The sequence below is a fragment of the Ambystoma mexicanum genome, chromosome 2q, assembly GCF_040938575.1.
Source record: "Ambystoma mexicanum isolate Mex_15411 chromosome 2q, UKY_AmexF1_1, whole genome shotgun sequence".
In the NCBI taxonomy this organism is placed as follows: domain Eukaryota; kingdom Metazoa; phylum Chordata; class Amphibia; order Caudata; family Ambystomatidae; genus Ambystoma; species Ambystoma mexicanum.
Window position 1 is genome coordinate 1,009,825,237 of NC_090924.1, and position 15,408 is coordinate 1,009,840,644.

General features: G+C 43.9%; 1 protein-coding gene across 1 annotated transcript in view; it reads right to left on the reverse strand.

Annotated features, from left to right (window-relative positions):
• Positions 1–15,408, reverse strand: part of LOC138569907 (macrophage mannose receptor 1-like) — a 1,155,048-nt gene that overhangs the window by 74,116 nt on the left and 1,065,524 nt on the right. The window contains exon 27 of the mRNA XM_069648336.1: positions 11,047–11,163. Coding sequence (XP_069504437.1) covers positions 11,047–11,163 — 117 coding nt within the window. The remainder of the gene's footprint in view (positions 1–11,046; positions 11,164–15,408) is intronic.

The window sequence follows — 15,408 nt, forward strand, 5'->3', positions numbered from 1 at the left end:
GAGGAGAAATGGGAGCGCATCCAAGCACCAAATCAGTGAAGCAATTTACTAAAATGAGCTCAGGGAACAAAAGTTACAATGCATGATCCAACAGAAAGAGCATTAAGCCCACCAGGCTGACCTTTACAAGCAAGATATACAAGAAACCCTTTCCTAAATAAGGACTCATAAGGGAATCATGAGGGACCCACGAGACGAGCGACCGCAGAACCCTTAGCTGGGTGGAACACATATTTTGGCCAGGAGAAGGAAGAGGCTCCTCCGGAAAGAATTCATGGCTCATAACCCAGAGAAAAGACAAACGAGAGGACACCATACCATGCAGAAAATAAGCTTTCTTACAGTCATTGTGAAAGGGAGTGTAGGTATTTTAGCAGGGCGAGGGGTTCACATAGCGAGGAAAGTTGGAGTGAGAAGACATAGAAAAACAAAATCAAATAACTACACTTTGTGAATGATCAGATCAAGCAGATGAAAGTCATAAAAAGCTTTAAGACACCTTATCACAAAAATGTAAAATATTCAGTTTTGGAACATAGAGAACAATACAAACAGATGATAGCATAATGTGGATTAACAAATAACCATATATGTTTAAATGCATAAAAAGGAACAAAGTTTTCAAATACAAACCACAACACAACAGAAAAAGATTCTGCAATAAACTAAATACTGGCTTCCCAAATAAGCTTCCTGAGTGCCTAACACACAAAGTAAAAAAAAAGATTGTTCTGCTGCTAAAGAAAGTTTTCAAATCACAAATAACACACACATTCCGCAGGGAAAAATGCAATCCTACCTAACGCCTCAAAAATGTCTCTGTTTCTCTAAACTCCTTGTGTGGGTCAGTCCTACCGCATCTTCCTGCAACCAAACTCAACCTACAAAAGAAACAGTAAGTTGCGTGTTCTTTATACAGCTACCAAACTCACTTTCCGCCTAACGACTTGCCCAAATACATGCAAGAATATCCGAATCCACCAACACTGTGTTACTCTGGGCCGAACAATGTCCTGATGCCCAGATCTATGTACGGCCTTCCCTGTCTCACCAAAACTTGCAAGAGAAATCTAAGGATTGAAATCTTTCAGCAGGCTCCTGCAGATTCACCCAATTCCAGCGATTGAGCCCACACAGTTTCACAGGGGGTATTGGGTAGGTTTAAAGGTACTATCCTTTTCTACTCCTTACATATTTGAACTGCTATGACTTTCTTAGCCATCAACATGCAATACATGGGTGATCCTGCACGTTGGCATATCTGGATGGTTTGTCTCCTTGGTGCTTCTGCCTGAGGTCCACCTTCCTGGTCCATGTTTCTCTTTGACACCCAGTGCTGGCAGCTTCCATTTTGTCTGGATATTCGCTCTTTTCTCTTCTTGTTCTTCTCCCCATGGGTCTGTTCCCCTGCTGAAGATGTCCTTTGGGATCTACAACTTTACCCTTCCACGGCTGGGGTTGTTCTCCAACTCTGATGGCCTCACATGCTTCTTCCCCTGGCATCGGTCTTTCACCGCCTCCTCTTTTTGCACTCTCTCGTTCTACTGGTCAAGGTTCTCTAGCATATCTTGTTTTCACATCCTTTTGCTCCTTCCATGGCTTTCCCTTCGTCTCCTATTTTTAGACTCTTTTCCATCTCTTTTCTTCCTTCTGTTTTGATGCCATTTTCTTTATCTGGATGTTGCACCTGCCCCCCTCCAGGTGGTTCAGTCTACTCTTGTTGTCAGTGATGCCATCCACCTCCTCTTATAGTAAGATCCACATCTGTGGCTGCATTTCTATGCTTCCTCCTCTCATGACAGACCTTTCCTTCTCAGGAACTATTTCTCACCCTCCTCATATTCTCATCCATTCTCCTTTCTTGGGGTCTTGCCCTTCCACGGGTGGACTGGCCTAGAGGGAACTCTGGAGATTTCCCGGTAGGCCTCTGCATCATGGGCCTTTATTTGCAAATTGTCTATGGAAAAGGGGTTGAGCTTGCTCAAACTGTGTAATATGGGTCCAATTTTGAAAATGATTTTCAGCGCCTCTTTTGGTTGCCAGTCCACCCAAGCGGCCATCCCTTCACTGCACTCCATCATGACACTCCTCTTCCAATCCACCCTCCTCGGGTTGTTGTTTCCCTCTCTTCTTTCATCATTGTGTTGATCGGAAACTAAGAGTTGCTCTCACACGGGCAATGTGCAGTTTTTGTTCATTTGTTTTGTGGGAATCGTGTGGGGCTTTGCACACATCCGAATTCCCCTCTCTGCTGCTTTGTGCTCGAGTGACTGGCTGTTAGGGAGTGTTCACTGCCTTGATATTAACAAAGCCCTAACAGTATGATTTGGCTGTCCCCTTTCTACCACCGGCAGACGTGAATGGGGGTGGCCCTCTTCATTTAATTCCCTCTGGTCTGTGTGCCTCCCAGGTAGGTGTGTCTGCACAATGTATGTGCACATGATATGTGTTCCTTTCACTTAGTATGAAATGTTATTTCTCCTTCCTATGACTGCTATGCAGTTTTGGTTTTGCTTTTAGGGACAGGCACGTGTGTATTTCCGTTATTTGTCTTTTTGCACGCGCTTGGTGAGTTGCACATTTCGCCTGGCTTTGCGTTTGGAAGCTTCCGGTTCACTTCTGCGGGTCTTTCGCCTACTTTTGAAGATCAGATTGCTACCCTGTGGTAGACTTGCCAGGCATGATCGGCAGGGGTTAAGGGACAGGGACAAGGGCTATCACGGCCTTGTCCTGGACTCTGGATTGGGTGCTAGAGATAGTGAGCTGAGGCTAAGGGCACTTTAATCCTGCAGACAACTGTCTCGCGATGCTTCCAGCACATTCCAGCTGTGACGGTGGGGTGGAGCTATTTCTCATGTCAAGCATTCCCCCATCAAGGGGGAGGGAGAGATACAGGGCCTTACAATTAGTGATGCTTGCCTGCATATCAGGGGTTCTCCCTATACGCCTTACCCCCACACCATGGAGACACACAATGTCTACTGTCTTGCGTGGCTTTCGTCTCCTGATACGATTACACAATAGCAACGTTTTTTCTTGACTATCACATGGGAATACAGTGTAAATGTTTTTTGAATTCTCGATGTAACCATTGTTGTCGATGCGTTTGCCCCAGGCCCTTTCTCCATAATGTTCTGCAATCATATAGCGACCTCTGCTGACTGATGATAAGATGGCATGATGCCTACTGCTCTTTTACTCACTGTAAACTAATCGGCGCCATTCTGTTACTACCGTTGTTTACATACTACTCTCTCACTAGGTTGTATTATTGTTATACCACTAGTATTGTTAATATTTTATCATGTTTTTAATCCCAATCGCATAAATCATGTGTGGAGAGGGTTGAGCGGATGAAGCCAGAGTTTGGTACTGGCGCGTGACAAGAGATGGTGGGTTCTAGCTGGCTGCGGCTGGAGGATGAATACTGATGGCCAGGGGCTCTGCCCAAGGTGGAAAAGATTGGATTTGGCTAAGGCAACCACCTTGGGCTTCAACCCTTTTCTGGCTCAGGCACGGGTCCATGAGGGGGGCGGGCCTTAGCAGGATGTGGCATCACCTTAGGTTGGATGTACAAGCCCCTGGTTTGGGGGTGATGGTGATGACACCTATCCTTTTGCCTCTCCCCTTCATTATTTCATCCTTGTTTGCTTACCTTGTATAACTGCTTCATTTATTTTACCTCATAAGAAACACATATACTTATGACCTTTGTTCTCAGCATTTGCCAGATTATTCATCTAGATTCTAGACCTGTTAAAAAGGCCCATCCACTGGGAGGACCATGGTCAACTGTTCCGACAATATACTTAGGATAGACCGAACACATCTGTTTTCCACCTATCGATCACCATCTTATGCACCATCTCATACTCTGCCCCAGCTTTTGCTTCTAGACATCTCTTTTCCTAGACTACACCATTTTCCTTCCGATCAGGGCATTCTAAGCAGACTAAGGTCCTCCTGCCCTTGGACGGGACTTAATGTCCCTTAAGAAAAGAATAATAATATTAATAATTCTTCCTCTTCTTCCATCCTGCTTCTGGGTGGTGTTCTCCTCTCTCCTGTCTTTCAGTCCTACTTCTCCACTCCATCATCTCTTTTCATCTTGTAACCCTCCGTGTAGCTACTTTATGCACACCCTACTTCTCCATCCACCCGTCTGTCCCCCTTTTTCACATCTTCTCCTCCTCGCCTACCTGCCATGCTCTCTGTCCACCTCTTACTCTTCCCGTTCTACTCCTCTTTCCCCCTTCTTCACTGGTCCACCACACAATCTCACTCTCTTCTCTTTCTTTATTTCTGAATGCCCCTAATCCCTTTTCCCCTCCTTCCTCTCTCTGTTTCCTCTCAGTCTCTTTCTACTTGCACGCTGTTTGCCTGCAATAACTACTCTCTAATCTTTTACTTCTCCTGTTCTACCTTTTCCTAGCTCCTAACTGGCCTCTTAAAAGAAAGATGGAGGTTATCGGTGTGGGCGTACCCATTGCTGCATCTGGTTGGTTGAGACCCAACCGGGATCACAACCTTCCATGTGCTCATAACTGTCTGAGCTCCCCAGGGCGACTCCATAAAGCATCAGACTGCAAAAGGTACCCTACTCTATGAGGTGGTCTGGAAGAAACTGGTCTGTACTCAAAAGAATCTTTGCCCTTGCCCAAGAAATCAATGGACTTTCTTGCTTTGCGAGCATTCATTATTGTGAGAGCAACAATCATTGAATTTGTTCTTTGAATTCCTGCTATCATTCCTTGTAGCTTGAGAGGTTCACGGTCTGAAAATGGGGTCAAGGCTGATATTACTGCCAGGCTAGTGCTCTTAAAGTTTGGTGGAAACAACTTTGACTTTGTATCTAGAGTTTTATTAATTAGCACCTGGGGTTTACAGGCAACAGCCAATCAGGATTACTGGAATGTGGGCTCTATTTCCTCTGCTGCCCCTTGCTTTATTTAACGGCTCATTCCATATATCTAACCTCCACTCTTCTCTTCACCACTTACCTGTTCCACTTGCTCCACTAATGGGATGCTCAGCACTGCGTATGTTCCAGCTGTAACACCAGGTTTCTTGTCCCTTGCTGGTGCTGGCACCACCCCTCACACGCCATAGCAATGTGGGGGACTCTGCTCCGTGACCCAGCTTCCATTTCATTGAAGCACCATGTTTTTGATTCTTTTTTCAAAACCCAAATCCACTAAGTGCTGTGATCTGTATGTGCCAGCATTTTACTATCCCTTAGCACACAGGGCAATTTGCCCGAGGTGAGAGTAGCTATGATAACTCATTCTGAAAGGTGATAAAGACCCATGGCCTTTGATAAAGGCCCACACGTTAAATTGGGCTACAGGCTGTTACCACCTGATATCACCCTCAGAATGTGGCATTAAAAATTGCCTCTTCTGTGGGCAAAGATGTGTATGCTATAAGCTTACATTTTTAGAATATAGCCATACATTCCATCTCCAATCTTGTTACTGTGCCATCTCTTGAGTTTGCAATAATGATATCTTCTCAGCCTATCTCCTTTCTCTGCCCTGTTTGGAGAAAGGAAAAGCTCAAAATGCTTCTGTGATTGTTGTTCCAGAGAATGCCTTGGCACCCCATTCCATTTGTCCATCAGTGTACCCACTTGCTACTCTTTGCCCTTTTTTTAAAACTATTTAAACCTTAACTCCTTGCCATTTGCTGAATGAGACACAGGTTGTGATTATTATAGCACTGAATACATCAGATGAACGAATAAGAATACTAATAAACGAAACAGGATCAGTTGCTACAAAGAAAAATAAACAAAGGAATGAAATGTCCACTCAACTGATTATCAAAGTGACCAAATAATGCATGCCTTTCCACCATACATTGTATATAGGACACCTAATCACATCTCTTTTCTTACACTCCCTGGCTTCATCTGGGATCGAAACAACACCATGGAATCCCTGAAGCCTGTGAGCCAGCACCTTCTGTTCAAAGTCACTGTACGCCAAAGTATAGGGTGCAATGCCTTCCATGTTTTGGTTCACTCTTTTGATTCCACAGTTTGCTTCTACATTTGCCCATATAGTGTATCATCTCTTTTATAGATCGTCAGCTTTGCGGGTGATGTACTGTTTCTTTTGTCTGGTACAATTTGCCAAAGTATGCTCTTAGTCTGCAAGGAAGTTCAATCCACTTTGCTGGCAAAGCTACATTTGTATGCATGTTTACTCCTTCCACAAGAATGTCCAGGGCCAAAATCTGAAATCTATGCTCCCTTTTGTTAATGCACCTGATAGTCATTGTCCTTCAATGGAAAGTGCCTTGTGCAAGAGATGTGTTTAAGTACCACAATACGTGTGTGTGGTCAAGGTTTAGGCATCTTACGGTATTTTGCAGAGAAACCACCTATGATCTAGCAGCATGCATATACAACTATTAACCCTTGCACATTACTGTACAAAAGGCAGCACTGACACTGAATTCCTTCTTACGGTGGGTAGTGTGCATGCATGCAAAATATTTGTGCATGCATGAAAAATATTTCCACATCTGTGAGGAAAAATGTACAATTTCTGAATCAGCAACCGGACAGATAGCTATGCATTAAGGGATCTGTAGGCTGTTTCTGGAGCAAAAAAAAGATCTGTTCTGATGAAGTCATTGCTACACAACCAACCACAACATTGGTACTATCAACCGCGTGTGGAATTTGGCAGCCATTTTTACTTCCAAGATGGTGGCCGCCATATGTTAATGTTTCTAAAAAGTTATTTAACTTGTTCGATACTTAAAAATTATGTACTAGAGCGCTGAAGCTATGTAATATATTATTTTTTATTAACAATAAACAAGTTACTGTTATAGATACGTTTTGTTGTCAAATGGCTCTGAAAATGTCCATATACTTATTTGTGGGTGTTGCTTTAGGTGTTTGAGATGTAAGCAGTAGCTGATTGGATCTGCAGTTTGTTAGTGATGCCAGTAGGATGTGATTGGGTCTCCAGTCTGTTTGTTTCCCCAAAGCTGTCATTTTCAGCATTGGAAGAGAAAGTAAGGCTGTGTCCAGGTCCCCGTGCATGCTTTCCGTGCTTTTAGCAGTCCCCATTGGAACCCGTTCAATGCATTCTGGGTAATATAAGGTCTGCAGAGGCTCATCTGAGAGGCAGCTTGCGTGCCAATGTGTGGAAATCCAACACAGTTCTCGCCGCAGGCTACACGAGGCAGGATGGACACAGAATACTAATGCCCGCTGGCAGCAGGTAGGCAAGTAGGACTGCATGGGCTTTCCAGCAGCACCTCTCCTTCTAATGGGAGAGCTTACATCTCGCTTAGTCGAGGGAGAAAGCCAGAGAAGCCGCTCTATGAATCACACCAGCACAGAAATAGTCCCCAATGGTGCCACTTGCATGTGTCCCATACTAAAGGTGAGCTAGGGGCAGGAGAATGGGGACATAGGTGTGGCAATGGGACTCCTGCCATATGTTTACCGCAGGGCATGTATGCCAGGTATTGCGAGTCTGGCATGCCATTTTATACCACCAGCCTCAACCAATCCTGCTGGCAGCATTGATTAGCACAGACCCAAATTGGCATTGTCCGGAAGCCGTCTCCGAAAAACAATGCAACAGCAGTGACATGGTGGACCCCTCAAGGAGCCCCAGTGGGTCCCTGTATGGGCTGCATGAATCCTTGAGTAAGAGTACTGACATTCTCTCTTTATGACCCACTGGGGAGATTGCATGTGTAAAGTGTATGAGGTGCCCCATGCCCCCAAACCGAAGGCTCGCATTGCTGCTGTACAGGTTAATGTCAGCTAAGGCCCTCCAGTCTAGCCAGCCTGCCAAATGTATCTGGCCAAAACACCAATCGTGGACTCGATTCCGGTCACATCCCGACTACCCCATTCGCCTCTTATAGGCATTTATTCTGAATTAAATGAAGAACGTTATGCCACTAATAATCTCCAACACTCCACCGGGCAAAAAGACCATCTCAACTCCTATGAAGAGGCCAGAGGTTGAATGGGCATGGAGAATGGCACCCCAGCCTTCTGATTAGGTCTGACACTGGCAGCGTCCAATCTGTATTTGTCGCCAATCATGGCCACGTGACTCCATGCCCTCTATTTCCAGTTCTGACCTTTCCATTTAACATCTGCACGTCACCAGGCAAATTAGTCAAATTGGTTCACTTAACCAACCTCAAAGGACCTTCACCTGGAGGCCACTAATGGGCATTAATGGCTATCTGTCAGGCAGAGGGAGGTTAGTTGGAAATGCCTGATAGATGTGACAGATCCTGTCTAAATCCTCGGATTGCTAGGCTTCCAATACAGGAACACCACTTCATGTAGGGTCGAAGGGGAATATGCACCAGAACTGCTATTATTTTAGAAGAGGAGACATGTGTGGACAGAAAGGCTCATCTACTAAGCATGCATCTAGGTTCCCACCTGCTATTATTGCAGAAGAGGGGACATGTGGGTTCCCAAAGGTCCATGTACTAAGCATGCCTCCCGAGTCCTACTTTCTATTATTGCAGAAAAGGGGACATGTGTGTATCCAAAGGTCCGTGTACTAAGCATGCCTCCTCCTTGCTACCTGCTATTATTACAGAAGTGAAAGCTTGCACATAGGAAAGGCTCATGTTCTAATGATGGCTCCTCGGTCATACCTTCTTGAAATTGTGTGCACCCTAAATCCCATTTAGTAGACATGCCAACTCAGTCATCACTGCTATTATTACAGAAGTGGAGAAAGTGAGTGCACTCAAAGGCTCATGTACTACTAAGCATATCTCCTTGGTCATACATGCCATTATTGCCACAAGAGGAGACCTGTGTGCCCTCAAAGGCTCATGTATTACTAAGCATGGCTCCCCAGTCTTACCTGCAATTATCACCCAAGTGTATACTTGTGTGCACTGACAAGCTCATGACCTACTAAGCATGCCTCCCCAGTCTTACCTGCTATTATTATAGAAGTGGAGAAATGTATGCACTCAAAGGCTCATGTACTACTAAGCGTGGCTCCCCAGTCTTACCTGCTATTATTATAGAAGTGGAGAAATGTATGCACTCAAAGGCACATGTACTACTAAGCATGGCTCCCCAGTCTTACCTGCTATTATTATAGAAGTGGAGAAATGTATGCACTCAAAGGCACATGTACTACTAAGCATGGCTCCCCAGTCTTACCTGCTATTATTATAGAAGTGGAGAAATGTATGCACTCAAAGGCACATGTACTACTAAGCATGGCTCCCCAGTCTTACCTGCTATTATTATAGAAGTGGAGAAATGTATGCACTCAAAGGCTAAAGTACTACTAAGCATGGCTCCCCAGTCTTACCTGCTATTATTATAGAAGTGGAGAAATGTGTGCACTCAAAGGCTCATGTACTACTAAGCATATCTCCTTGGTCATACATGCCATTATTGCCACAAGAGGAGACCTGTGTGCCCTCAAAGGCTCATGTATTACTAAGCATGGCTCCCCAGTCTTACCTGCAATTATCACCCAAGTGGATACTTGTGTGCACTGACAAGCTCATGTCCTACTAAGCATGCCTCCCCAGTCTTACCTGCTATTATAATAGAAGTGGAGAAATGTATGCACTCAAAGGCACATGTACTACTAAGCATGGCTCCCCAGTCTTACCTGCTATTATTATAGAAGTGGAGAAATGTATGCACTCAAAGGCTCATGTACTACTAAGCATATCTCCTTGGTCATACATGCCATTATTGCCACAAGAGGAGACCTGTGTGCACTCAAAGGCTCATGTACTACTAAGCGTGCCTCCCCAGTCTTACCTGCTATAATTACCCAAGTAGAGACTTGTGTGCACTCAAAGGCTCCTGTACTACTAAGCATATCTCTTCGTTATACATGCCATTATTACAAAAGAGCAGACTTGTTTGCACCAAAAACACCTGCACTAAGCATGCCTCCTCTGTCAACCTGGTATTATTACAGAAGTGGGGACTTATGTGCACGCCGTGTACTAAACATGATTAGTTAATGGTTTGAAAAGAATGCCTATGAGCGGAACATCATCGATGTAGGTTGCAGACAGATATTAATTAGATGAAATGCAGAGCTCCAGTGAGTTGGTATAAGCAAAAAAAGAAAAGTTTATTTTGGAAAGAGAATGACTATGGCAAGCTCAGATTCAGCAGAACTGTTTAATCAGTAGTTCCCCACTTCTAATGCTGTCTCTGGTAAAGTTATTCGTTCACAACCTTTGTGTGAATCTTTGCCTTCCTTTTTTCAGACAAGGGGTTCTTTCTTCTGATCCTCTATTGAGGCAGGAACCCAGAGTTTGCGATCATCCTATATTTCAAGAGAGATAGGGCTCTAAGTGCTTTAAGCCATTTGAGTTGTTATCTGTGGCCAATTTGATGAAAAGGACACACAGCCTGTGGGTGTTGCTTGGCTTTCTACCTTCCCATTGACTGCCCTATGGCTACTCCCAACCACCACTTGCTGCCCCCACCAAATCACCTCCTTCTGAGATCACTTTCAGCTGGCCCTCTCGAACAGTAACCTTAAACTTTGGCCTGATCTCTTAAACAAGTGATAAAACCATTGACAACACCACACTAGCATAAGCATCCCTTTAAAATGGACCATTTGCTATCAAGGTCAAAGTTCATCACATCTTGTTTCCACGGCTATCACTTGAAATGGAGACAAACATACCTGTGCTTCAAATCTGCACCCTGCGTGGCCACAGGTGTAAAATACTGATTAACGCCTGATGTAGAGTTAAGGTTGCTCAACATTTTGGAGAGAGGCAGCATTACCACGTGTGGTAATACTGACAATGACAATTACTGCGTGTTTCACATCCACTTGAAAGCCGTCGACTTTTGTGGGATTCACATGTCGCACTTACAAATTCTCCCTATTTCATAATTACCGCTAAACCCTTGGCTCCAGGGGTCAAATATTCTTTTCTTTAACCTGCAAACCCTACTTTCCAGAAGTCTCAGTTATTCTTTAAAAAAAATAATCAAGTCTGTGCACTCTTTACCAGTAAAAACAGGTGAAACAGACATATTACCGTCCACGTTTCTGAACATTCCCATCCAAAAGTCTGACGCTTTGTCTCTCAGGTTCTCCACGTGATGCAAAATAAAGGTGTTTTCAAACTGATCTTCAACGGAAGCGAGTGTTGCACCTGCAAAACATGAGGGAGAGGTGTCTCATTTCTGAACCTGTGAGTGGCAATGCACACTACTTTCCTGAGCACAAGAAACAATGACATGCAGTAAGAAATCCAAAATGTGTTGTTCTCTTTGTACAACTGCGTTCCGTAAAAGGGTCCAAACAACCTGCCATCCTTTCATGGCCCAAAGCACCTCCATTGCCCGCAAGAGGCAATTCCACGCGTTTTTAACTTTGTTATTGGGCAATAATAAGCAGCGTTAACACGTCAGCGCATAGTATACCTACTTAACATTGTGCCAATTACAGATAGCTTTTTACAGTAAACAAGTATGTGTTAGTACAAATTTCATTATTTTAAAAAAATATGCACAATTGTCTCAGAGAAGAAAACAGTTACTTTTTGCGCCCAAATACAGACATAACATGCACCCAGAACACATAACTCGTCATAGTACTTTAAGAGATTACTACAATTGCTCTGTAAAAAGTATGTCCAGGTGCCGCAAGCTTGGGCACCAAGGGAGCTCAAGGACAGGGGGAATAATAAGGGGGGGCGGGGCAAGGGAACAGGACACCAGGCAAGGGATGCTGGAAAGCCCTTGCAAGTAACAGGTAGGGGGAGACAGCCTGGCGCCGCCTCGCATATCACCCCCTTGCCCCCAACCAAACACTACCACACCACAGGGAGGGGGAGAAAACAAAAGTGGCACATCAGGACCAAGGCGCAAGGCAGGAAGGGAGGTAAAAGACCACACACCTAGGTGTGAATGGCCGTCTGCGCCAGCTGGCCATAGGAGCGGGAAGCCTCTGGTGACATGGATGCCTGCAGGCAGTGCAAGAAGGGAATATAAGAAGAGGGCTGGCTGTTAGAAAGCCAGTTCTCCTTGGTACTCTGCACTGAGTACCAACAGTCATCTCATCAATGACATTTATGATGTCATCTTTGATGTCCTGGTTGTTAGTCTTAGCAGTGCACCTTGGTGGCGCAAGTTGTGGTTGCTTATCTTACCATAACTGGTGAATTTCAGGGGTTTTTCAGTTTTACTGGGAACCATAGCGTCCCTTTAACAACGTTTTTTCTGAATTTCATAGGTTTTTGGTAGCACAACTTAACCATGACGTCCCTTTAACAAAGTTTATTTACTGAATTTCATAGCTTTTTAGTAGCACAACTTAACCATAATATCCCTAACTTTAAATACATGTAACATAGAACATACTGAACCCCCAGCTAGTGATTTTGATGTCCGCGGACTGTGCATATGTCCGCGGACGGACGCGGACAACAGCAACACTACCCAAAAACTCAGGGGGTATCTTAAATTGTTATATCATGCCATATGAACACTGCACAAGTTCAAAAACCAGAACACAAACACATTATTGGTAGTAATAAATAAGACGTGGAACCTATATATCTAAAACATCAACCATCCATTTAAATACCATATGTACTAAAATGGAATATACCAAAAGAAGAAAGATAGGCTTCCAACATAATTACCTCACAGAAACTGCACAACTAGGAGCAACAGCAGATCTACAGACCAGTAAGAACACAACTTACCAGAAGCTAGTAAGTGTACTTCATTTTTCTTATATATTTCAAACATTTCTGCATTAGATACAATAAAAGTAATATGTATATTTTTTTTCTCACATAAATGTCCAGTACTTTAGAATGGCTTGAGGAGAATTTCCCACGTGAGGAAATGTCTGAAGATAGTGATACTTATGGTACACACTTCTCTATATAACAGAATTAATAAGCATTACTTTATGTACACTTAACATATATATTTTTAACAGACCATACAAACATTGAAAATAGTACACCAAAAGATACATTGGAAAAGACTCTCCAGGGCATGGAGGAAAAAATGGACATCCTCATGGCAAATTTCAACCATTTGAAAAATGTTGTGGAGGACCACATAAAAGAAAAAATTAAATACCATTGTCCCGCATGTACCTGTCCCCCCTCTCCATATCCCAGTCAATTATCCCCAAACCCTCTCCACGAAGAAAAACATTTTAATGAGACTTCCATCCCTTCATCTCCTCCTATCCATCCTCTTGAAACCCCCAATTCCCTGTGTTTGTGTCAGTTTCTGCTTCCCCTTCTCTTTCATAAATTGTACACCTATATGTAATACAACAAAAATATTAAATGTGTTTTAATTCAGTTCTTTTTTGTGTTCTTTTTTTAAAAAGGCAGTTGGGGTGTCCGCAGACAGTGCGGGTGTCCAGGATGTCCGTAATGAACCAAAATGGAGGTTTGTTTGTTTGTTTTGTTTGTTTGTTTTATTTATTTATATAGCGCTCCGGACCAGGGGTAAAGGACGCTTTACAAGGACAGTTTACAGAAGTACAATATATAAAAGCTTTGCAATTAACAATTATGGGGGTAATAAACAATATACAATATATTCAAACAATGATAGTAAGAGCAAGCGGTTAAACATTTGTATGGTATGTACAATATACACAATTAGTACAACTAGGAGGTGTCCTAAGGACACTGTGCCTGTCCTTACTGTTCGCAGGTAAGTTGAAACTGTTCTAAGAACACACGCGGTGTCCGGGATGTACGTAATAAAACGAAAATGGAGGTGTCCTAAGAACACTATACCTGTCTGTACTGTCCGCAGGCAAGTTGAATCCGTTCTAAGAACACACACGGTGTCCGGGATGTCCGTAATTAACCAAAATGGAAGTGTCTTAAGGACACTATGCCTGTCCGTACTGTTCTCAAACAAGTTGAAACTGTTCTAAGAACACACACGGTGTCCGGGATTTCCGTAATTAACCAAAATGGAGGTGTCCTAAGGACACTATGCCTCGCCGTACTGTTTGCAAGCAAGTTAAAACTGTTCTAAGAACACACGCGGTGTCCGGGATGTCCGTAATTAAACGAAAATGGAGGTGTCCTAAGAACACTATACCTGTTCGTACTGTCCGCAGGCAAGTTGAAACTGTTCTAAGAACACACATGGTGTCCAGGATGTCCGTAATTAACCAAAATGGAGGTGTCCTAAGGATACTATGCCTGTCCGTACTGTTCGCAAGCAAGTTAAAACTGTCTAAGAACACACACATGTCCGGGATGTCCGTAATTAACCAAAATGGAGGAGTCCTAAGGACACTATGCCTGTCCGTACTGTGCGCATGCAAGTTGAAACTGTTCTAAGAACACATGCGGTGTCCGGGATGTCCATAATTAAACGAAAATGGAGGTGTCCTAAGAACACTATACCTGTCCGTACTGTCCGCAGGCAAGTTGAAACTGTTCTAAGAACACACACGGTCTCCCGGATGTCTGTAATTAACCAAAATGGAGGTGTCCTAAGGACACTATGCCTGTTCGTACTGTTCGCAAGCAAGTTGAAACTGTTCTAAGAACACACGCGATGTCCGGGATGTCCGTAATCAAATGAAAATGGAGGTGTCCTAAGAATACTATGCCTGTCCGTACTGGCCGCAGGCAACTTGAAACTGTCCTAAGAACACACACGGTGTCTGGATGTCTGTAATTAACCAAAATGGAGGTGTCCTTAGGACACAATGGCTGTCCGTACTGTTCGCAAGCAAGTTGAAACTGTTCTAAGAACACACGCGGTGTCCGGGATGTCCATAATCAAACGAAAATGGAGGTGTCGTAAGGACACTATGCCTGTCAGTACTGGTCTCAGGCAATTTGAAACTGTTCTAAGAACACACGCGGTGTCCGGGATGTCCGTAATTAAATGAAAATAGAGGTGTCCTAAGAACACTATACCTGTCCGTACTGTCCGCAGGCAAGTTGAAACTGTTCTAAGAACACACACGGTGTCCGGGATGTCCGTAATAAAACGAAAATGGAGGTGTCCTAAGAACACTATACCTGTCTGTACTGTCCGCAGGCAAGTTGAATCTGTTCTAAGAACACACACGGTGTCCGGGATGTCTGTAATTAACCAAAATGGAAGTGTCTTAAGGACACTATGCCTGTCCGTACTGTTCTCAAACAAGTTGAAACTGTTCTAAGAACACACACGGTGTCCGGGATGTCCGTAATTAACCAAAATGGAGGTGTCCTAAGGACACTATGCCTCGCCGTACTGTTTGCAAGCAAGTTAAAACTGTTCTAAGAACACACGCGGTGTCCGGGATGTCTGTAATTAACCAAAATGGAGGTGTCCTAAGGACACTATGCCTGTCCGTACTGTTCGCAGGCAAGTTGAAACTGTTCTAAGAACACACGCGGTGTCCGGGA